This window comes from Coregonus clupeaformis, unplaced genomic scaffold (assembly GCF_020615455.1).
Source record: "Coregonus clupeaformis isolate EN_2021a unplaced genomic scaffold, ASM2061545v1 scaf0381, whole genome shotgun sequence".
Taxonomy (NCBI): Eukaryota; Metazoa; Chordata; class Actinopteri; order Salmoniformes; family Salmonidae; genus Coregonus; species Coregonus clupeaformis.
The window spans coordinates 234823-260376 of record NW_025533836.1 but is presented as its reverse complement, the minus strand read 5'-3'; the positions used below and the strand labels follow the sequence as shown (position 1 = coordinate 260376).

The following is a 25554-nucleotide window of genomic DNA, read 5'->3' as shown; positions in this document are numbered from 1 at the left end:
GGCTGAGCGGGAACTGTGCTTCCGTAGAGGTAGGGGAGCTAGCAGGCCAGAGGTGGATGAACGTAGTGCCCTCGTTTGGGTGTAGGGACTGATCAGAGCCTGAAGGAAAGGAGGTGCCGTTCCCCTCACAGCTCCGTAGGCAAGCACCATGGTTTTGTAGTAGATGCGAGCCTCAACTGGAAGCCAGTGGAGTGTGCGGAGGAGCGGGGTGACATGAGAGAACTTGGGAAGGTTGAACACCAGACGGGCTGCGGCATTCTGGATAAGTCTTAGGGGTTTAATGGCACATGCAGGGAGCCCAGCCAACAGCGAGCTGCAGGAATCCAGACGGGAGATGACAAGTGCCTGGATTAGGACCTGTGCCGCTTTCTGTGTAAGGCAGGGTCGTACTCTGTGAACGTTGTAGAGCATGAACCTGCAGGATCGGGTCACCACTTTGATGTTAGCGGAGAACGACAGGGTATTGTCCAGGGTCACGCCAAGGTTCTTTGCACTCTGGGAGGAGGACACAACGGAGTTGTCAACCATGCTATCTATTGTCTTCTTGTCTGCTATCTATAGTCTTCTTGTCTGTTATCGAAGCTGGATCTAATGTCTTCCTGTCTGTTATCAAAGCAGGATCTAATGTCTTCCTGTCTGTTATCGAAGCAGGATCTAATGTCTTCCTGTCTGTTATCGAAGCAGGATCTAATGTCTTCCTGTCTGTTATCGAAGCAGGATCTATAGTCTTCCTGTCTGTTATCGAAGCAGGATCTAATGTATTCCTGTCTGTTATCGAAGCAGGATCTATAGTCTTCCTGTCTGTTATCTAAGGAGGATCTATAGTCTTCCTGTCTGTTATCTAAGGATCTATAGTCTTCCTGTCTGTTATCGAAGCAGGATCTATAGTCTTCCTGTCTGTTATCTAAGGAGGATCTATAGTCTTCCTGTCTGTTATCGAAGCAGGATACATAGTCTTCCTGTCTGTTATCGAAGTAGGATCTATAGTCTTCCTGTCTGTTATCTAAGGATAATCTATAGTCTTCCTGTCTGTCATCTAAGGAGGCTCTATAGTCTTCCTGTCTGTCATCTAAGGAGGATCTATAGTCTTCCTGTCTGTTATCTAAGCAGGATCTATAGTCTTCCTGTCTTATCTAAGGAGGATCTATAGTCTTCCTGTCTATTATCTAAGGAGGATCTAATGTCTTCCTGTCTGTTATCGAAGCAGGATCTATAGTCTTCCTGTCTGTTATCTAAGGATAATCTATAGTCTTCCTGTCTGTCATCTAAGGAGGCTCTATAGTCTTCCTGTCTGTCATCTAAGGAGGATCTATAGTCTTCCTGGAGGCGGCTTATGGTAGCGAAATGAAAATAAAATTCTCTGGCAACTTTATTCACATTTGGCATTGTGTTGTGTGACAAAACGGCATATTTTAGAGTGTCCCCAGCACAATGTGCAGCTGTGTAATGATCATGCTGTTTAATTGTCACGGTTTCGGCCGAGGCTACCTCTCTTCCTTGCTCGGGCAGGCTTCGGCGTTCGTCGTCTCCGGAATACTAGCTGCCACCGTTGCATGTTTCTATGTTCGTTTGCTTTTGTCTGATTGTTGTTACACATGTTATCGTTTAGTGTAATTAGTGTCCTATAAGTTCTCGTTGTGTTTGTCTAGTGTTGTGTGTGATTGTTCTCACTGTCGTGCGTATAGCTTGTGTCTATACAGTTTGCTCGGTTGAGCTGCTCTCCATTTGTATTTTGGAGTATTTTTGTCGCACGTGTTTTGTGCGCCCGTTTGATTTCGCCTGCGTGCGGAGTTTCTCGCCTCAGGGCATTTATTTTTCGTGCTGTGCTTATTGCTAAACCACTAAAGTCTTTTGACTTACTTTGTGCGTCCTGCGCCTGATTCCACCACCACACCCACCTACAGCTACACTGACATTAATCAGGTTCTTGATATGCCACACCTGTCAGGTGGATTGATTATCTTGGCAAAGGAGACAAACTCAGTAACACGGATGTAAACAAAATTTGTGCACAAAATGTGAGAGAAATAAGCTTTTTGTGCGTATGGAACATTTCTGGGATCTTTTATTTCAGCTCATGAAACATGGGACCAACACTTTACATGTTGCGTTCATATTTTTGTTCTGTGTAGTATCTGCAGCAGTGCTCTCCAACCCTGTTCCTAGTGAGCTTCCTTCCTGTAGGGTTTCAATCCAACCCCAGTTGTGCTAGATTAGGGTTGGAGCGGAAACCTACAGGATGGTATCTCTCCAGGAGCAGGGTTGGAGCGGAAACCTACAGGATGGTATCTCTCCAGGAGCAGGGTTGGAGCGGAAACCTACAGGATGGTATCTCTCCAGGAGCAGGGTTGGAGCGGAAACCTACAGGATGGTATCTCTCCAGGAGCAGGGTTGGAGCGGAAACCTACAGGATGGTATCTAGGTAACTGCCAAAATAAACGAACAGTTGAGGGAATGAGGGATGCAAAGTGGACACCCCCCTAACTCCGGACACCCCCCTAACTCCGGACACCCCCCTAACTCCGGACACCCCCCTAACTCCGGACACCCCCCTAACTCCGGACACCCCCCTAACTCCGGACACCCCCCTAACTTCGGACACCCCCCTAACTTCGGACACTCTCTAGCGGTTGGAGGACCAAATCACCTCGAGTTCAACATTTTTTAAATGGACTGGAAAATAACGGTAAGTTTTGCGATAATACGGGGTTTCCACGCTAGCTACTTCAGTAGTAGCCACTACTGTGGGCTAACCCTCAAACTGACTGTGGGTGTGGCCCAAATGGCACACTTTCTCTGTATAGTGCACTACTTTTGACAAAGGCCCATTAAAGGAATGAGGGGAAGAAGACTAGCTATGCTCTATGTAGGGAATAGGGTGTAATTTGGGACTCTTTTATCTCACAGCCCATCATTTATTATATGTCTCAAAGAATCATACCGGTCTTTAATTAACTTGGTAGCGGCTGCAGCGTTGAATGAATTATTATTCAGTCAAAGCATAAGCCTTCATCATTATCTACGGCAGGGGTATTCAACAAAATTTAAAAAAGGTCCAGTTAGAGAAAATGTTTTGAAGCAAAGGTCCAGAAGATCATAATGTCTAACAATTTAGTGGTATATATATTTAAGTAGCCTAGTAGTTCTGAATGTAATCAATAACTGACCGTCTAATCAAATTAATTCAGTACAATTCAAAAACTTGTTGACAATATTTATTATCACTGAAACATAGAACTGAACATTAGGGTTGTCCTCGACTAAAGAAATTCTTAGTCGACTAACACTTATATGAGTTTGTCGACTAATCGATTAGTTGATTTAATCGACAGAGCTGTGCAAGACTAGAAAAGCGCAATATAAATGTAGTTAATTAACCATCTGTAAAACTGAGTTTCTCCGAAATTAATCCTGCAAAAGCACCACTTTAAATCTCGTGTTCACCAGAAATGTTCTCATAAGTTACTTGGAAATGAGTAATTAAGCATGAATAAGCATAAAAAATGACTTATCGACTAAAGAAATCTTAGTTCGACTAAGACCAAAACGACCGATTAGTCGACTAATCGACTAAGAGGGCAGCCCTACTGAACATATATGTATGACTGTAGATATGTACAATGTGCTCTCATTAATTAACTAAATAAAACTAGGGCTGCATGTCAAAATAAGAGAAAATAAATAAAATGTGAAAATTGTGCATTTTCAAAAAAAGTGCTTAACTTCAGAAAAATAATATAAAGGGAGGAAAAGTTTGAATTTCCCCTTTTCTGTTTCAAATCTTGACTCAACAGTCTCAACCAATTTTACAAATAATAAATCTCAACAGATCTTAACAATTGAACAGTTTTAGAGTATCACTTTCTTCCCCTCATATCCCACTCCACCATGTTTTTGCTCAGTGAGAGAATTGAGCTTTAGCCTGTCTTGCCAGAATTTTAAACCTGGGCTTGAATGGAGTCAGGGCCATTCTCATACACATGTGAAGGTGCTCATTGGTGAGCCTGGAACGATATTTAGTTTTAATTATGTTCATTGTGGAGAAAGCTGCCTCGCAGTTGTATGTGGAGCCAAACATGGTCAAGATGTATAGGGCTACTTTCCTCAGACCCGGGAAAGCAGTCTCAGGGACCATTTGGAACCAGAAAGTGGAAGGGTCAGTTCTTACAAACTGCTCTTTCAGGGCCACATCTGCTTGGAGATCAACCAATTGCATCTGGAGAGACCCAGCATTTACCCATTTAAAGTGCTGTGTGACTTCCTTTGAGAACCCCCTGACATCTGTGATCAGAAATGGGTTCTGAATGAACATGGTGAGCTGCTCTCCAAAGCTGAAGCTGTCAAAACGGTTGCTGAAGTTTACAATCAGCTTATCAATAAAATCAACAAAAGAAGACAAATCTCTCTGTCCCTGAACCTGTTCCTGCACTGCTGGGAAGTGTACACAGTCTCCCTGCAGGTCTTCCTTGAACACTTCAAGTTTCCTCTGAAAGGAGCGAACAGCTGTCATCAGTTCACAAATTGAATTGTCCTTGCCCTGTAGCCTCAAATTCAGTTCATTCAGATGTGACGTGATGTCAACCAAAAAGGCCACATTATCCATCCATTTCTCATTTTCTAAAAAGAGAGAAAACTGTGTTGCCTTCTGACTGCTTAGCTCTGCCAAAAAAGATGCTAATTCCCTCCTGATGGACCAAAAGCGCTCTAGCACCCTGCCTTTGCTGAGCCATCTCACATTGTTGTGCAGCAAAAGATCATCAGCATTGGCATCAACTTCTCTGAGGAATTCCCCTAAGCATGCGATGCTGGTAGGAAGAGGATGCCCTGAGAAAATTTATCATTTTCATCATTGTATTCATCACCTCAGCATGCTCATCTGACAGGGAGGCACAGAGGACAGATTGATGAATGATGCAATGGTAAGATAAAAGCTCAGGATTGTCCCCTTTCAGTCTTGCTACAGCTCCTTTTTCTTTCCCTATCATAGAAGGGGGCTCCATCTGTGGTTATTGAAACCACTTGTTTTGGCTCTATTCCTCTTTTTGCTAACATCTCCTTAATGGCCAGGTAGATATCCTCTCCTCTTGTACTGGTCTGAAGGGGAGTGACACCTAACATGTCTTCACAGAATGTTTTCTGGGCTGTGTTGAAAAACCTGGCAAACACTAACAGCTGAGCATTGTCACATATGTCAGTGGACTCATCCACAGCTAAGCCTACACATGGTGCCTTATGCATGGCTTCATCTAGCTGGGTTAGCACATCCTGAGTTAATATTTCACTTTTCTTTGTGGCAGATGATGCTGACATGGGAATTTGCTTTATTTTATCACAAAGCTCATTTTTTTGTTTTCCCTCAAGTAGTGTTTCAGCTACTGCACTCATGCATTCTTTGACAACCCCTCCATCTGTAAATGGCTTTTTGTGTTTACCCAAAATCCAAGAAACTCTGAGGGAACACTCAAGAGCACGTTGTTGGGCAGTGAATGTGTTGCTCAGGATCCTGGTGGAGTCTGTCCATTCTGGATTAAATGCTCTGTTTTCATTGTCCACTTTTCTTTTTTTTGGAGAGTGCCATTTGTTCCTTATTTTCTCTAACTGTTACCCTTTTTCTGCCTCACTCGTCTGTTTCGCTCCCTTTCTCCGTCTCACTCATATTTTCGTCAACTTTCTCCGTCTCACTCGTATTTTCCTCAGCTTTCTCCGGCACACCTCGTCTGTATCTCTCCCTTTCTCCGTCTCATTCGTCTGTTTCTCACTCGTCTGTTTCGTTCCCTTTCTCCGTCTCATTCGTCTGTTTTCCGCTCCCCTTTGTTTTCTACATATATCGCTATCTTTTTAATCCGACTTTCTTTTCCTTGGTAACTTGCCTCTAAAACTCTCATCTGTCTGCACTGTAGAGTCTCAATGTTTACCGCCAGGAATGCAAAGACTTCATTGGCTGAGTGGTATCACGTGGGATCGCTTAACTCACATGCAATTGGTCGGTGAGTTTCCTCATTCACAAAACGAGTACCGTAAAGACTACAAAAGCTGTGCATATTAAAATAGAAGCGCCCCGTCAGGTTTTAATTCATAATCTTTTGTTTTGGTCCGGGTCCGTATGGGACGGCTTCTGGGTCCGGATCCGGACCGCGGTCCGCCTGTTAGTGACCTATGATCTACGGGCTCATCCACTGTGTGTGTGTGTGTGTGCGTGCGTGCGTGCGTGTGTGTGTGCGTGTGTGCCTGTGTGTGTGTGCGTGCGTGCCTGTGTGTGCGTGCGTGCCTGTGTTTGTGTGTGTGCGTGCGTGCCTGTGTTTGTGTGTGTGTGTGCGTGCGTGCGTGCGTGTGTGTGTGTGCGTGTGTGCCTGTGTGTGTGTGCCTGTGTGTGCGTGCGTGCCTGTGTGTGTGTGTGTGTGTGTGTGCGTGTGTGCGTGCGTGCGTGCGTGTGTGTGTGTGCGTGCGTGCCTGTGTGTGCGTGCGTGCCTGTGTGTGTGCGTGCCTGTGTGTGCGTGCCTGTGTGTGTGTGTGTGTGTGTGTGTGTGTGTGAGCAGAGAGGAAAATGCTATCATATGTTATAGTGTAACATCATGAAACGCTCTCCAGACTTAAAACACACGATAACCCAGTGTTGGTCTCAGTTGGTAAGTGCGTGGAGCACGGAATGCTAGGCTCATTTCCCACTAGGGTCACATACAGTGCATTCAGAAAGTATTCAGACCCCTTGACTTTGTCCACATTTTGTTAGGTTACAGCCTTATTCTAAAATGGATTACATTGTTATTTTTCCTCATCAATCTACACACAATACCCCATCATGACAAAGCAAAAACAGGTTTTTAGACATTTTAGCAAATGTATAAAAACTTAAGAACTAAAATATCACATTTATGTAAGTATTCAGACCCTTTACTCAGTACTTTGTTGAAGCACCTTTGGCAGCGATTACAGCCTTGAGTCTTCTTGAATATAATAATAATATGCCATTTAGCAGACACTTTTATCCAAAGCGACTTACAGTCATGTGTGCATAAATTTTTGTGTACGGGTGGTCCCGGGGATCGAACCCACTACCTTGGCGTTACAAGCGCCGTGCTCTACCAGCTGAGCTACAGAGGACTACAGAGTATAACGCTACAAGCTCGGCACATCTGTGTTTGAGGAGTTTCTCCCATTCTTCTCTGCAGATCCTCTCAAGCTCTGTCAGGTTGGATGGGGAGCATCGCTGCACAGCTATTTTCAGGTCTCTCCAGAGACATTAGATTGGGTTCAATTCCAGGCTCTGGCTGGGCCACTCAAGGACATTCAGAGACGTCCTGAAGCCACTCCTGCCTTGTTTTGGCTGTGTGTTTAGGGTCGTTGTCCTTTTTCAGGTGAACTGTCGCCCCAGTCTGAGATCCAGAGCGCTCTGGAGCAGGTTTTCATCAAGGATCTCTTTGTACTTTGCTCCGTTCATCTTTCCCTCAATCCTGACTAGTCTCCCAGTCCCTGCCACTGAAAAACATCCCCACAGCATGATGCTGCCACCACCATGCTTCACCGTAGGGATGGTGCTAGGTTTCCTCCAGACACGAAGCTTGGCATTCAGGCCAAAGAGTTCAATCTTGGTTTCATCAGAACAGAGAATCTTGTTTCAATTGGTCTGAGAGTCCTTTAGGTGCCTTTTGGCAAACTCCAAGCGGGCTGTCATGTGCATTTTACTAATGGGTGGCTTCCATCTGGCCACTCTACCATAAATGGCCTGATTGGTGGAGTGCTGCAGAGATGGTTGTCCTTCTGGAAGGTTCTCCCATCTCCACAGAGGAACTCTGGAGCTCTGTCAGAGTGACCATCGGGTTCTTGGTCACCTCCCTGACCAAGGCCCTTCTCCCCCGATTGTTCCGTTTGGCTGGGCAGCCAGCTCTAGGAAGAGTCTTGGTGGTTCCAAACTTCTTCCATTTTAAGAATGATGGAGGCCACTGTGTTCTTGGGGACCTTCAATGCTGCAGAAATGTTTTGGTACCCTTCCCCAGATCAGTGCCTCGACACAATCCTGTCTCAGAGCTCTACGGCCAATTCTTTCGACCTCATGGCTCAGTTTTTGCACTGACATGAACTGTCAACTGTGTGATCTTATATAGACAGGTGTGTGCCTTTCCAAATCATGTCCAATCAATTGAATTTACCACAGGTGGACTCCAATCAAGTTGTAGAAACATCTCAAGGATGATCATTGGAAACAGGATGAACCTGAGCTCAATTTCGAGTCTCATATCAAAGGGTCTGAATACTTATGTAAATAAGGTATTTCTGTACTTTGTTTTTAATACATTTGCAAACATTTCTAAAAACCTGTTTTCGCTTTGTCATTATGGGGTATTGTGTGTAGATCGCTGAGGATTTTCTATTTATTTAATCCATTTTAGAATAAGGCTGTAACATAACAAAATGTGGAAAAAGTCAAGGGGTCTGAATACTTTCCGAATGCACTGTACGGTAAAATTTATGAACTCACCATACTGTAAGTCATTCTGGATAAAATGTCTGCTTTTATAGATATGTTTAAAAATAGCTTATTGTTAAACCAGTCTCCCTGAGAAGAAGACTGCTGTCTGTCTAAATACCTTCCCCCATGGGGCAAAAACCTGATGTAGCGCAAAATCCACATCCATTTTTGGTTTCTTTTTAATTGGGTTGTGAATTCTACTCTAGGTAAAACCCAGTTTTTGAGGCAGAGGGTCTGTGGAAAAAGAGCGGAGTTATTGTGGCTCTCATTTTGAACATCTTTTAACCAGTCTCTGAGATTTGGACCCCAGGAAGAGTAGCTGCCTCTTCTCCAAAAGCTGATGGGGATCCTAATAAACAAATACAATAAGAATGACGTTTTGCTATAAAGCTTGGCTCTCATTTTGAACAACTTTTAACCTCTCTGTTAGAAAAATGCTTCAGTTGAAATACCTTTTGTAGAGTTACGAAGAAGAGCTGAGTTATTTTCAACAACTCTTAGTTAAACCAGTCCGTGAAAATAACATAGTTGACTTTACCTCTTAATAACATAGTTGACTCTACCTCTTGGGTCCAACAACTCAGTTTCTGTTAGAAGACGAATGCTGTTTGTCTAAATACACGGGATAGTGTTTAATACAGGATCGCAACCTGGTCCTTCAGGTTTCTACAGCTTCCTACAGTCTCAGGGTGTGTCCCAAATGACACCCTATTCCCTGTAGGGTTCTGGTCCAAAAGTAGTGCACTGTGTAGGGAATAGGCGGCCATTTTGGGACAAAGTCTCAGTCTCTGTAGTGTCACTGAGCTGAAACCTGAAAGGTTCACAGCTGCTATGTTATGTTTTGTAGGTCAAGCTTTGTAAAGTGTGTGTGTGTGTGTGTGTGTGTGTGTGTGTGTGTGTGTGTGTGTGTGTGTGTGTGTGTGTGTGTGTGTGTGTGTAGATCAAGCTCTTGTATTTGAGGGTAAACAATCACTCTAAACGTAGAAAAACATTTGTTTGCATAGACTTTCTGACTCATTTAGATATTGTGGGCAGCTAACTAGGGCTTAGGTCATATTATCACAACTAGGCTCAAGCTGAGGGTTGGACAACTGAGGCCATCTCACAGAGGTCCACAGTACATACTATAATATACAGACTCAACCACTGAAGAGGTCCACAGTACATACTATAATATACAGACTCAACCACTGAAGAGGTCCACAGTACATACTATAATATACAGACTCAACCACTGAAGAGGTCCACAGTACATACTACCTTATAGGTTATAGTCTGACTGGGCTAGATGTTGTCGGTTATAGTGGTGTCTGACTGGGCTAGATGTTGTAGGTTATAGTCTGACTGGGCTAGATGTTGTAGGTTATAGTCTGACTGGGCTAGATGTTGTAGGTTATAGTGGTGTCTGACTGGGCTAGATGTTGTAGGTTATAGTCTGACTGGGCTAGATGTTGTAGGTTATAGTCTGACTGGGCTAGATGTTGTAGGTTATAGTCTGACTGGGCTAGATGTTGTAGGTTATAGTCTGACTGGGCTAGATGTTGTAGGTTATAGTCTGACTGGGCTAGATGTTGTAGGTTATAGTCTGACTGGGCTAGATGTTGTAGGTTATAGTCTGACTGGGCTAGATGTTGTAGGTTATAGTCTGACTGGGCCAGATGTTGTAGGTTATAGTCTGACTGGGCCAGATGTTGTAGGTTATAGTCTGACTGGGCTAGATGTTGTAGGTTATAGTCTGACTGGGCCAGATGTTGTAGGTTATAGTCTGACTGGGCTAGATGTTGTAGGTTATAGTCTGACTGGGCCAGATGTTGTAGGTTATAGTCTGACTGGGCTAGATGTTGTAGGTTATAGTCTGACTGGGCTAGATGTTGTAGGTTATAGTCTGACTGGGCTAGATGTTGTAGGTTATAGTGGTGTCTGACTGGGCTAGATGTTGTAGGTTATAGTCTGACTGGGCCAGATGTTGTAGGTTATAGTCTGACTGGGCTAGATGTTGTAGGTTATAGTCTGACTGGGCTAGATGTTGTAGGTTATAGTGTGTCTGACTGGGCCAGATGTTGTAGGTTATAGTCTGACTGGGCTAGATGTTGTAGGTTATAGTCTGACTGGGCTAGATGTTGTAGGTTATAGTGGGCTGACTGGGCTAGATGTTGTAGGTTATAGTCTGACTGGGCTAGATGTTGTAGGTTATAGTCTGACTGGGCTAGATGTTGTAGGTTATAGTGGTGTCTGACTGGGCTAGATGTTGTAGGTTATAGTCTGACTGGGCTAGATGTTGTAGGTTATAGTCTGACTGGGCTAGATGTTGTAGGTTATAGTCTGACTGGGCTAGATGTTGTAGGTTATAGTCTGACTGGGCTAGATGTTGTAGGTTATAGTCTGACTGGGCTAGATGTTGTAGGTTATAGTGGTGTCTGACTGGGCTAGATGTTGTAGGTTATAGTCTGACTGGGCTAGATGTTGTAGGTTATAGTCTGACTGGGCTAGATGTTGTAGGTTATAGTCTGACTGGGCCAGATGTTGTAGGTTATAGTGGTGTCTGACTGGGCTAGATGTTGTAGGTTATAGTCTGACTGGGCCAGATGTTGTAGGTTATAGTTCTGACTGGGCTAGATGTTGTAGGTTATAGTGGTGTCTGACTGGGCTAGATGTTGTAGGTTATAGTCTGACTGGGCTAGATGTTGTAGGTTATAGTCTGACTGGGCTAGATGTTGTAGGTTATAGTCTGACTGGGCTAGATGTTGTAGGTTATAGTCTGACTGGGCTAGATGTTGTAGGTTATAGTGGTGTCTGACTGGGCTAGATGTTGTAGGTTATAGTCTGACTGGGCTAGATGTTGTAGGTTATAGTGGTGTCTGACTGGGCTAGATGTTGTAGGTTATAGTCTGACTGGGCTAGATGTTGTAGGTTATAGTGGTGTCTGACTGGGCTAGATGTTGTAGGTTATAGTCTGACTGGGCTAGATGTTGTAGGTTATAGTGGTGTCTGACTGGGCTAGATGTTGTAGGTTATAGTCTGACTGGGCTAGATGTTGTAGGTTATAGTCTGACTGGGCTAGATGTTGTAGGTTATAGTCTGACTGGGCTAGATGTTGTAGGTTATAGTCTGACTGGGCTAGATGTTGTAGGTTATAGTCTGACTGGGCTAGATGTTGTAGGTTATAGTCTGACTGGGCTAGATGTTGTAGGTTATAGTCTGACTGGGCTAGATGTTGTAGGTTATAGTTCTGACTGGGCTAGATGTTGTAGGTTATAGTCTGACTGGGCTAGATGTTGTAGGTTATAGTCTGACTGGGCTAGATGTTGTAGGTTATAGTCTGACTGGGCTAGATGTTGTAGGTTATAGTCTGACTGGGCTAGATGTTGTAGGTTATAGTCTGACTGGGCTAGATGTTGTAGGTTATAGTCTGACTGGGCTAGATGTTGTAGGTTATAGTCTGACTGGGCTAGATGTTGTAGGTTATAGTCTGACTGGGCTAGATGTTGTAGGTTATAGTGATTCTGACTGGGCTAGATGTTGTAGGTTATAGTCTGACTGGGCTAGATGTTGTAGGTTATAGTCTGACTGGGCTAGATGTTGTAGGTTATAGTCTGACTGGGCTAGATGTTGTAGGTTATAGTCTGACTGGGCTAGATGTTGTAGGTTATAGTCTGACTGGGCTAGATGTTGTAGGTTATAGTCTGGTCTGACTGGGCTAGATGTTGTAGGTTATAGTCTGACTGGGCTAGATGTTGTAGGTTATAGTCTGACTGGGCTAGATGTTGTAGGTTATAGTCTGACTGGGCTAGATGTTGTAGGTTATAGTCTGACTGGGCCAGATGTTGTAGGTTATAGTGGTGTCTGACTGGGCTAGATGTTGTAGGTTATAGTCTGACTGGGCCAGATGTTGTAGGTTATAGTGGTGTCTGACTGGGCTAGATGTTGTAGGTTATAGTGGTGTCTGACTGGGCCAGATGTTGTAGGTTATAGTCTGACTGGGCTAGATGTTGTAGGTTATAGTCTGACTGGGCTAGATGTTGTAGGTTATAGTCTGACTGGGCTAGATGTTGTAGGTTATAGTGGTGTCTGACTGGGCTAGATGTTGTAGGTTATAGTCTGACTGGGCTAGATGTTGTAGGTTATAGTGGTGTCTGACTGGGCTAGATGTTGTAGGTTATAGTCTGACTGGGCTAGATGTTGTAGGTTATAGTGGTGTCTGACTGGGCTAGATGTTGTAGGTTATAGTCTGACTGGGCTAGATGTTGTAGGTTATAGTCTGACTGGGCTAGATGTTGTAGGTTATAGTCTGACTGGGCTAGATGTTGTAGGTTATAGTGGTGTCTGACTGGGCTAGATGTTGTAGGTTATAGTCTGACTGGGCTAGATGTTGTAGGTTATAGTCTGACTGGGCCAGATGTTGTAGGTTATAGTCTGACTGGGCTAGATGTTGTAGGTTATAGTCTGACTGGGCTAGATGTTGTAGGTTATAGTCTGACTGGGCTAGATGTTGTAGGTTATAGTCTGACTGGGCTAGATGTTGTAGGTTATAGTGGTGTCTGACTGGGCAAGATGTTGTAGGTTATAGTCTGACTGGGCTAGATGTTGTAGGTTATAGTGGTGTCTGACTGGGCAAGATGTTGTAGGTTATAGTCTGACTGGGCTAGATGTTGTAGGTTATAGTCTGACTGGGCTAGATGTTGTAGGTTATAGTCTGACTGGGCTAGATGTTGTAGGTTATAGTGGTGTCTGACTGGGCTAGATGTTGTGGTTATAGTCTGACTGGGCTAGATGTTGTAGGTTATAGTCTGACTGGGCTAGATGTTGTAGGTTATAGTCTGACTGGGCTAGATGTTGTAGGTTATAGTCTGACTGGGCTAGATGTTGTAGGTTATAGTGGTGTCTGACTGGGCTAGATGTTGTAGGTTATAGTCTGACTGGGCTAGATGTTGTAGGTTATAGTCTGACTGGGCCAGATGTTGTAGGTTATAGTCTGACTGGGCTAGATGTTGTAGGTTATAGTCTGACTGGGCTAGATGTTGTAGGTTATAGTCTGACTGGGCTAGATGTTGTAGGTTATAGTCTGACTGGGCCAGATGTTGTAGGTTATAGTCTGACTGGGCCAGATGTTGTAGGTTATAGTCTGACTGGGCTAGATGTTGTAGGTTATAGTGGTGTCTGACTGGGCTAGATGTTGTAGGTTATAGTCTGACTGGGCTAGATGTTGTAGGTTATAGTCTGACTGGGCCAGATGTTGTAGGTTATAGTCTGACTGGGCTAGATGTTGTAGGTTATAGTCTGACTGGGCTAGATGTTGTAGGTTATAGTCTGACTGGGCTAGATGTTGTAGGTTATAGTGGTGTCTGACTGGGCTAGATGTTGTAGGTTATAGTCTGACTGGGCTAGATGTTGTAGGTTATAGTCTGACTGGGCCAGATGTTGTAGGTTATAGTGGTGTCTGACTGGGCTAGATGTTGTAGGTTATAGTCTGACTGGGCTAGATGTTGTAGGTTATAGTCTGACTGGGCTAGATGTTGTAGGTTATAGTCTGACTGGGCTAGATGTTGTAGGTTATAGTCTGACTGGGCTAGATGTTGTAGGTTATAGTCTGACTGGGCTAGATGTTGTAGGTTATAGTCTGACTGGGCTAGATGTTGTAGGTTATAGTCTGACTGGGCTAGATGTTGTAGGTTATAGTCTGACTGGGCTAGATGTTGTAGGTTATAGTGGTGTCTGACTGGGCTAGATGTTGTAGGTTATAGTGGTGTCTGACTGGGCTAGATGTTGTAGGTTATAGTCTGACTGGGCTAGATGTTGTAGGTTATAGTCTGACTGGGCTAGATGTTGTAGGTTATAGTCTGACTGGGCTAGATGTTGTAGGTTATAGTCTGACTGGGCTAGATGTTGTAGGTTATAGTGGTGTCTGACTGGGCTAGATGTTGTAGGTTATAGTCTGACTGGGCTAGATGTTGTAGGTTATAGTCTGACTGGGCTAGATGTTGTAGGTTATAGTGGTGTCTGACTGGGCTAGATGTTGTAGGTTATAGTCTGACTGGGCTAGATGTTGTAGGTTATAGTCTGACTGGGCCAGATGTTGTAGGTTATAGTCTGACTGGGCTAGATGTTGTAGGTTATAGTGGTGTCTGACTGGGCTAGATGTTGTAGGTTATAGTCTGACTGGGCTAGATGTTGTAGGTTATAGTCTGACTGGGCTAGATGTTGTAGGTTATAGTCTGACTGGGCTAGATGTTGTAGGTTATAGTCTGACTGGGCTAGATGTTGTAGGTTATAGTGGTGTCTGACTGGGCTAGATGTTGTAGGTTATAGTCTGACTGGGCTAGATGTTGTAGGTTATAGTCTGACTGGGCTAGATGTTGTAGGTTATAGTCTGACTGGGCCAGATGTTGTAGGTTATAGTCTGACTGGGCTAGATGTTGTAGGTTATAGTCTGACTGGGCTAGATGTTGTAGGTTATAGTCTGACTGGGCTAGATGTTGTAGGTTATAGTCTGACTGGGCTAGATGTTGTAGGTTATAGTCTGACTGGGCCAGATGTTGTAGGTTATAGTCTGACTGGGCCAGATGTTGTAGGTTATAGTCTGACTGGGCTAGATGTTGTAGGTTATAGTGGTGTCTGACTGGGCTAGATGTTGTAGGTTATAGTCTGACTGGGCTAGATGTTGTAGGTTATAGTGGTGTCTGACTGGGCCAGATGTTGTAGGTTATAGTCTGACTGGGCTAGATGTTGTAGGTTATAGTCTGACTGGGCTAGATGTTGTAGGTTATAGTGGTGTCTGACTGGGCTAGATGTTGTAGGTTATAGTCTGACTGGGCTAGATGTTGTAGGTTATAGTCTGACTGGGCTAGATGTTGTAGGTTATAGTGGTGTCTGACTGGGCTAGATGTTGTAGGTTAGTCTGACTGGGCTAGATGTTGTAGGTTATAGTCTGACTGGGCTAGATGTTGTAGGTTATAGTCTGACTGGGCTAGATGTTGTAGGTTATAGTCTGACTGGGCTAGATGTTGTAGGTTATAGTCTGACTGGGCTAGATGTTGTAGGTTATAGTGGTGTCTGACTGGGCCAGATGTTGTAGGTTATAGTCTGACTGGGCTAGATGTTGTAGGTTATAGTCTGACTGGGCTAGATGTTGTAGGTTATAGTGGTGTCTGACTGGGCTAGATGTTGTAGGTTATAGTCTGACTGGGCTAGATGTTGTAGGTTATAGTGGTGTCTGACTGGGCTAGATGTTGTAGGTTATAGTGGTGTCTGACTGGGCTAGATGTTGTAGGTTATAGTCTGACTGGGCTAGATGTTGTAGGTTATAGTCTGACTGGGCTAGATGTTGTAGGTTATAGTGGTGTCTGACTGGGCTAGATGTTGTAGGTTATAGTGGTGTCTGACTGGGCTAGATGTTGTAGGTTATAGTCTGACTGGGCTAGATGTTGTAGGTTATAGTGGTGTCTGACTGGGCTAGATGTTGTAGGTTATAGTCTGACTGGGCTAGATTAGGTTGTCTGACTGGGCTAGATGTTGTAGGTTATAGTGGTGTCTGACTGGGCTAGATGTTGTAGGTTATAGTCTGACTGGGCTAGATGTTGTAGGTTATAGTGGTGTCTGACTGGGCTAGATGTTGTAGGTTATAGTCTGACTGGGCTAGATGTTGTAGGTTATAGTCTGACTGGGCTAGATGTTGTAGGTTATAGTGGTGTCTGACTGGGCTAGATGTTGTAGGTTATAGTCTGACTGGGCTAGATGTTGTAGGTTATAGTCTGACTGGGCCAGATGTTGTAGGTTATAGTCTGACTGGGCTAGATGTTGTAGGTTATAGTCTGACTGGGCTAGATGTTGTAGGTTATAGTCTGACTGGGCTAGATGTTGTAGGTTATAGTGGTCTGACTGGGCCAGATGTTGTAGGTTATAGTCTGACTGGGCTAGATGTTGTAGGTTATAGTCTGACTGGGCTAGATGTTGTAGGTTATAGTCTGACTGGGCTAGATGTTGTAGGTTATAGTCTGACTGGGCTAGATGTTGTAGGTTATAGTTGTCTGACTGGGCTAGATGTTGTAGGTTATAGTCTGACTGGGCTAGATGTTGTAGGTTATAGTCTGACTGGGCTAGATGTTGTAGGTTATAGTCTGACTGGGCTAGATGTTGTAGGTTATAGTCTGACTGGGCTAGATGTTGTAGGTTATAGTGGTGTCTGTCTGGGGAAAAGGTAGGACAACTGAGTCCATCTAACAGACCCTCTCTCACAAGGGTTTGTTTCATTGGTCAATATGACTGTACATAGGCCTTGACTGTGGTTTGCTTTTCGTGAACTAACACCCTCTTACTAGTTTTCAGATAGTGATGATGAGGAATAATAAGGAAGATACTAATAGGTGAGTAATATTGACAGTGTTTTAATTACATGGCAAATAAACTTAAACTTTAAACCTTGATATGAATGCCATATTACATGTATCCGAAGTGATGTCACGCTTGAAGTTTACACAGTGACTGAGGGTGCTTCCCACATAGCACCCTATTCCTTACGTAGTGCACTACTTTAGACCAGAGCCCATAGGGTGCCATTTGGGACGTAGACTGAGTGTTGCTAACTATAGCCTACGTAAGGTATAGGGTGTAACTTTGTCTAATAAACATTATCTTTCCAACTGTCCTTTAATGCTCAAGCAGCTAATCTGACCAGATGCGCAAGGGTGTACAGCGCCATGGCCCTTCAGTAAGGGTTAGGGTTAGGGTTAGGGTGTACAGCGCCATGGCCCTTCAGTAAGGGTTAGGGTTAGGGTTAGGGTGTACAGCGCCATGGCCCTTCAGTAAGGGTTAGGGTTAGGGTGTACAGCGCCATGGCCCTTCAGTAAGGGTTAGGGTTAGGGTTAGGGTGTACAGCGCCATGGCCCTTCAGTAAGGGTTAGGGTTAGGGTGTACAGCGCCATGGCCCTTCAGTAAGGGTTAGGGTTAGGGTTAGGGTGTACAGCGCCATGGCCCTTCAGTAAGGGTTAGGGTTAGGGTTAGGGTGTACAGCGCCATGGCCCTTCAGTAAGGGTTAGGGTTAGGGTGTACAGCGCCATGGCCCTTCAGTAAGGGTGTACAGCGCCATGGCCCTTCAGTAAGGGTGTACAGCGCCATGGCCCTTCAGTAAGGGTGTACAGCGCCATGGCCCTTCAGTAAGGGTGTACAGCGCCATGGCACTTCAGTAAGGGTTAGGGTTAGGGTTAGGGTGTACAGCGCCATGGCACTTCAGTAAGGGTGTACAGCGCCATGGCCCTTCAGTAAGGGTGTACAGCGCCATGGCACTTCAGTAAGGGTTAGGGTTAGGGTGTACAGCGCCATGGCCCTTCAGTAAGGGTTAGGGTTAGGGTTAGGGTGTACAGCGCCATGGCCCTTCAGTAAGGGTTAGGGTTAGGGTGTACAGCGCCATGGCACTTCAGTAAGGGTGTACAGCGCCATGGCACTTCAGTAAGGGTGTACAGCGCCATGGCACTTCAGTAAGGGTGTACAGCGCCATGGCACTTCAGTAAGGGTGTACAGCGCCATGGCCCTTCAGTAAGGGTGTACAGCGCCATGGCCCTTCAGTAAGGGTTAGGGTTAGGGTGTACAGCGCCATGGCTCTTCAGTAAGGGTGTACAGCGCCATGGCCCTTCAGTAAGGGTGTACAGCGCCATGGCACTTGTTGATGTGTGGACTTTATTTTATGCACATTTTCATTGCTTGCTATTAAAGAAATAAATTGGTCTTTTAGAAAAGGTGTGTCTCACTATTCGTTAATTATTCAACAGCAGTCGATTGGTTGTTCTGGCTCTGAGACCTATAGCCTAATGCGCTAATGTTGTGTCAAATGGACAATGCGCCAGTTCTCTCCAAGATGGCATGGTATAATTTGATACAGAACATTTTCTGAATTTATTGACTAATCAATGCTGATCAGGCCCGGTCCTGGACGATATGCCGCCATAGGCGATACCCAAAAAATTGCCGCCCTCCTGCCAGAGAATTGAATGTTCATTCTACCATAAGCCGCCTCCAATTTTGTTTTTAGAGAATTTGGCATTACACACAACTGCAGACCACGTGTAACCATGCCAGCCCAGGACCTCCACATCCAGCTTCTTCACCTGCGGGATCATCTGAGACCAGCCACCCGGATAGCTGATGAAACTGTGGGTTTGCACAACCGAAGAATTTCTGCACAAACTGTCAGAAACCGTCTCAGGGAAGCTCATCTGGGTGCTCGTCATCCTCACCAGGGTCTTGACCTGTCTGCAGTTCGTTGTCGTAACTGTCTTTAATGGGCAAATGCTCACCTTCAATGAATCCCGGTTTAAACTGTATGGTGTCATGTGGGCGAGTGGTTTAACGAATGTCAACGCTGTGAACAGAGTGCCCCATGGTGGGGTTCCGGTATGGGCAGGCATAAGCTACGGACAACGAACACAATTGCCTTTTATTGATGGCAATTTGAATGCACAGAGATACCGTGATGAGATCACATTTTCGTGCCATTCATCCGCCGACATCATCTCATGTTTCAACATGATAATGCACTGCCCCCATGTCACAAGGATCTGAACACAATTCCTGGAAGCTGAAAATGTCCTGCATACTCACCAGACATGTCACCCATTGAGCATGTTTGGGATGCTCTGGATCAACGTGTACGACAGCGTGTTCCAGTTCCCGCCAATATCCAGCAACTTCGCACAGCCATTGACGAGGAGTGGGACAACATTCCACAGGCCACAATTAACATTCCACAGGCCACAATGAACAGCCTGACCAACAATTGATGGTGGTCACACCAGATACTGACTGGTTTTCTGATCCACGCCTCTACCTTTTTTTGGAAGGTATTTGTGACCAACAGATTCATATCTGTATTCCTTGTCATGTGAAATCCTTAGATTGGGGCCTAATGAATTTATTTCAATTGACTGATTTCCTTATGAACTGTAAATCAGTAAAATCTTTGAAATTGTTGCATGTTACGTTTTATATTTCTGTTAAGTGTACTGTATGTCCAACAATAAAAAAATAAAAAAGTATAAAAAACCTTTGCTCAGGAAACTTGGGAGGCCAAATTCGGCCCACTAGCCACCAGTTGGCGAACCCTGCTGTAGATGCCAGTTTGAAGAACTAATTAATTAATTAGAAAAGAATCCTGCAGTAACAGGAAATGTGAATGATTATATGGATTATAATTAATGGACATTTTTGTAGGGGTTGCTGAAATTTCTAAGTGTAAATTACAAACTTTAGACAGCCTTTTTAAAACACATGCTCTACACGTTTTCATGTCCTGCTGTGCAGGAAAATTCTCAGCAACAAGAGTGATCAAATTAAGATCCTACATTTGTGTTCTGTGCATGATGCATCAACCTTGGATAGGATATTACCTGTGACTTACCTAGAAGTGTCTCCTGCATTTTATGAACGTGTTATTGAACTGCCACTCACTTTCGTCCAAAACATTTAGAGGTATTATGATGCATTGACCATGGTTCTGGAATGTATATTACCAGCAATATTACATGGTTCTTAAAGGGATACTTCACTCAAATTGACTACTGAACTTTATGCAGGACTCAGCATCTAATTGAACTTTAGTATTTTATTAGGATCCCCATTAGCTACTTCTAAAGCATCGGCTACTCTCAGGGTCCACAACTGACCAACTCACCTTGTTCAAAAACGTGGCTGATCTGAGAAAGACCAACATGCTGGAAAGACTGTGGATTCTAAACCTTCCAAAAAATGAAAAAATAATAGCAACCTTCTTTGGAAGGCAGAAAATATTCTGGAGTATATGCAAACCTTCCAAAAAATGAAAAAATAATAGCAACCTTCTTTGGAAGGCAGGAGGTAGCTTAGTGGTTAAGAGCGTAGTGCCAGTAACCGAAAGGTCGCTGGTTCTAATCCCCGAGCCGACTAGGTGAAAAACCTGTCTGTGCCCTTGAGCAAGGCACTTAACCCTAATTGCTCCTGTAAGTCGCTCTGGATAAGAGCGTCTGCTAAATGACCTCAACAACTCAACAACAAAATCTACAATATTTACCTAGACAAGCTCACATTCCCTTAGAAACCATTGGCAAAGCGCAGGCATACCTGCATAAATGGAACACTAGTCACTTTAATAATGTTTACATATCTTGCACCACTCATCTCATATGTATATACTGCATTCTATTCTATAATATTCTACTGTCTCTTAGTCCATGGCACTCTGTCATTGCTCGTCCATTTATGTACAGTCGTGGTCAAAAGTTTTGAGAATGACACAAGTATTGATCTTCACAAAGTTTGCTGCTTCAGTGTTTTTTAGATATTTTTGTCAGATGTTACTATGGTATACTGAAGTATAATTACAAGCATTCCATAAGTGTCAAAGGCTTTTATTGACAATTACATTAAGTTAATGCAAAGAGTCAATATTTGCAGTGTTGACCCTTCTTTTTCAAGACCTCTGCAATCCGCCCTGGCATGCTGTCAATTAACTTCTTGGCCACATCCTGACTGATGGCAGCCCATTCTTGCATAATCAATGCTTGGAGTTTGTCAGAATTTGTGGGTTTTTGTTTGTCCACCCGCCTCTTGAGGATTGACCACAAGTTCTCAATGGGGATAAAGTTCTGGAGAGTTTCCTGGCCATGGACCCAAAATGTTGATGTTTTGTTCCCCGAGCCACTTAGTTGTCACTTTTGCCTTATGGCAAGGTGCTCCATCTTGCTGGAAAAGGCATTGTTCGACACCAAACTGTTTTTGGATGGTTGGGAGAAGTTGCTCTCGGAGGATGTGTTGGTACCATTCTTTATTCATTACATTTACATTTTAGTCATTTAGCAGACTTATCCAGAGCAATTTACAGTTAGTAAGTGGATACAGTTTTTTCATACTGGCTCCCCGTGGGAAACGAACCCACAACCCTGGCGTTGCAAGCGCCATGCTCTACCAACTGAGCTACAGGGGACTACATTCATGGCTATGTTCTTAGGCAAAATTGTGAGTGAGCCTACTCCCTTGGCTGAGAAGCAACCCCACACATGAATGGTCTCAGGATGCTTTACTGTTGGCATGACACAGGACTGATGGTAGCTCTCACCTTGTCTTCTCCGGACAAGCTTTTTTCCGGATGCCCCAAACAATCGGAAAGGGGATTCATCAGAGAAAATGACTTTACCCCAGTCCTCAGCAGTCCAATCCCTGTACCTTTTGCAGAATATCAGTCTGTCCCTGATGTTTTTCCTGGACAGAAGTGGCTTCCTCGCTGCTCTTCTTGACACCAGGCCATCCTCCAAAAGTCTTCGCCTCACTGTGCGTGCAGATGCACTCACACCTGCCTGCTGCCATTCCTGAGCAAGCTCTGCACTGGTGGTGCCCCGATCCCACAGCTGAATCAATTTTAGGAGATGGTCCTGGCGCTTGCTGGACTTTCTTGGGCGCCCTGAAGCCTTCTTCACAACAATTGAACCTCTCTCCTTGAAGTTCTTGATGATCCGATAAATGGTTGATTTAGGTGCAATCTTACTAGCAGCAATATCCTTGCCTGTGAAGGCCTTTTTGTGCAAAGCAATGATGACGGCACGTGTTTCCTTGCAGGTAACCATGGTTAACAGAGGAAGAACAATGATTTCAAGCACCACCCTCCTTTTAAAGCTTCCAGTCTGTTATTCTAACTCAATCAGCATGACAGAGTGATCTCCAGCCTTGTCCTTGTCAACACTCTCACCTGTGTTAACGAGAGAATCACTGACATGATGGCAGCTGGTCCTTTTGTGGCAGGGCTGAAATGCAGTGGAAATGTTTTTTTGGGCAAAGAGGGACTTTGCAATTAATTGCAATTCATCTGATCACTCTTCATAACATTCTGGAGTATATGCAAATTGCCATCATAAAAACTGAGGCAGCAGACTTTGTGAAAATTAATATTTGTGTCATTCTCAAAACTTTTGACCACGACTGTATATTTTTCTTTATTGGGTATATGTTGGGAAATTGTTAGATATTACTTGTTAGATATTACTGCGCTGTCGGAGCTAGAAGCACAAGCATTTCGCTACACCCGCAATAACATCTGCTAAACACGTGTATGTGACAAATAAAATTTGATTTGATTTGATTCTCAGTGCTTGAAACACTGTGACTGATTTGATTTGAAAACAGTCTCTCTTCATTCTTAACTCCTGTCCTGTTGTGATTCCTCTGTCCGTCAGGTAACCTGGCTATCCATGAGGAGTTGGAGCGGCTTGTAGCCGCCTTCCTGGGGGTTGAGTCCAGCATGGCCTTGGGCATGGGCTTCGCTACCAACTCCATGAACATACCAGCACTGGTCGGCAAGGTGGATCTCACACACACACACACACACACACACACACACACACCCCCCTAACCAGATTGAAACAGTGTTCAGTGTGGTTATTCCAGGCTATACATCAGAGAGCTCTGTGTTTTTAGCCTTTAGCCTCTACTGAATCAAATGAACCTATTAACCTAAATTAGCTTTATCATTTATACATGGGATGGTCAGAATGTCTCAATTAATGTTTGTGTCTGTCCTCTGATGATAACATGGCCTAAATTGAAAAGAGAATTCTATCCACATATTAATAAATATAAACTAAACTCAATACCTAGTCTGTGTCCCTATGGGGCTCTGGTCAAAAGTAGTGCACTATGTAGGGATTAGGGTGCCGTTTTGGGACGCAGTCATACAGTAATAACCCCTAACCCCATTCATTAAAAAATCTTAATTAAACATAACAGTAGCCAGGGGCATGGAGGCTGAGTGCAGTCTAGGCACGCACGCACTCACACACACACACACACACACACACACACACACACACACACACACACACACACACACACAGCCTTAGTTAAAGGCATGGACAGACAGGCAAGGGCAGTGCATAGTGGAGAAGGACAGGGCACCACTCCAGGGCCTGATTACCCCATGCTATGCTCTGCTCTGCTGAACCCAGCTAATTTATTAATTTAATAAATGTGTTGCTTCAAAGCGATAGTGTTGCACCAGCCCAGCTCACGCGGAACGGCCAGGGGTTGCCGTCGGAAATGCAGCAGTATAGCTGTCACTGATTGGACTGGATGGGAGGAAGGGGAGGCGGCCTGGGGGTTTGGGGTATTCGTGTCAAGAACGAGGCCACAGTGGTGGAGTAGCCCCACCAGGCAGGCATAGGCTTCCCCCTGCAGGGACTGGCTGGTTGGATGGAGGCCTCGAGCCTGATGTTCTACTGATGCTAACTATATTACCAGGCTAGGTCTCTGTCCACAGGGGCTGGTTATATTACCAGGCTAGGTCTCTGTCCACAGGGGCTGGTTATATTACCAGGCTAGGTCTCTGTCCACAGGGACTGGTTATATTACCAGGCTAGGTCTCTGTCCACAGGGGCTGGTTATATTACCAGGCTAGGTCTCTGTCCACAGGGACTGGCTATATTACCAGGCTAGGTCTCTGTCCACAGTGGCTGGTTATATTACCAGGCTAGGTCTCTGTCCACAGGGACTGGCTATATTACCAGGCTAGGTCTCTGTCCACAGTGGCTGGTTATATCACCAGGCTAGGTCTCTGTCCACAGGGAATGGCTATATCACCAGGCTAGGTCTCTGTCCACAGGGACTGGTTATATTACCAGGCTAGGTCTCTGTCCACAGGGACTGGCTATATCACCAGGCTAGGTCTCTGTCCACAGGGACTTGCTATATTACCAGGCTAGGTATTTGTATTTATTATGGATCCCATTAGCCTCTCCAACATAATCCAGGTAGTATCAGGAATTCCCCAGGGCAGCTGTCTAGGCCCCTTACTTTAAAAAAAATCTTTACTAACGACATGCCACTGGCTTTGAGTAAAGCCAGTGTGTCTATGTATGCGGATGACTCAACACTATACATGTCAGCTACTACAGCGACTGAAATGACTGCAGCACTTAACAAAGAGCTGCAGTTAGTTTCAGAATGGGTGGCAAGGAATAAGTTAGTCCTAAATATTTCTAAAACTAAAAGCATTGTATTTGGGACAAATCATTCACTAAACCCTAAACCTCAACTAAATATTGTAATAAATAATGTGGACATTGAGCAAGTTGAGGAGACTAAACTGCTTGGAGTAACCCTGGATTGTAAACTGTCCTGGTCAAAACATATTGATACAACAGTAGCTAAGATGGGGAGAAGTCTGTCCATAATAAAGCGCTGCTCTGCCTTCTTAACAGCACTATCAACAAGGCAGGTCCTACAGGCCCTAGTTTTGTCACACCTGGACTACTGTTCAGTCGTGTGGTCAGGTGCCACATAAATTGCAATTGGCTTAGAACAAGGCAGCACGGCTGGCCCTTGGATGTACACAGAGAGCTAACATTAATAATATGCATGTCAATCTCTCCTGGCTCAAAGTGGAGGAGAGATTGACTTCATCACTACTTGTATTTATGAGAGGTATTGACATGTTGAATGAACAGAGCTGTTTGTTTGAACTACTAGCACACAGCTCGGACACCCATGCATACCCCACAAGACATGCCACCAGAGGTCTCTTCACAGTCCCCAAGTCCAGAACAGACTATGGGAGGCGCACAGTACTACATAGAGCCATGACTACATGGAACTCTGTTCCACATCAAGTAACTTTAAAAAGCAGATACAAATACACCTTATGGAACAGCGGGGACTGTGAAGCAACACAAACATAGGTACAGACACATGCATACACACACATGATAACATACGCACTATACACACATGTACAGATGGATTTTGTACTGTAGATATGTGGTAGTGGTGGAATAGGGGCCTGAGGGCACACAGTGTGTTGTGAAATCTGTGAATGTATTGTGATGTTTTTAAAATTGTATAACTGCCTTAATTTTGCTGGACCCCAGGAAGAGTAGCTGCTGCCTTTGCAGAAATTCTAACTTAACTCCATCAATCACGATGGCCTGAGTTCTGTCACTAAGATAATCCGCAAACCATGAACAGGTGTCAGAGCTCGGGCCTTTCGAGGAGTACTTATTCAATAAAATAGCATGATCATCAGTATCAAAAGCTTCTGACAGGTCCACAAACAAAGCAGCTCATTACAGGGTCTAAAGCAT

At 44.4% G+C, this 25554-nt stretch overlaps 1 protein-coding gene across 1 annotated transcript in view; it reads left to right on the top strand.

The window, feature by feature from the left end:
- Positions 1 to 25554, top strand: part of LOC121556401 (serine palmitoyltransferase 3-like) — a 110963-nt gene that overhangs the window by 37820 nt on the left and 47589 nt on the right. Inside the window, exon 5 of the mRNA XM_041870308.2 lies at positions 22657 to 22781. Within this exon, the coding sequence (XP_041726242.1) occupies positions 22657 to 22781 (125 nt within the window). The remainder of the gene's footprint in view (positions 1 to 22656; positions 22782 to 25554) is intronic.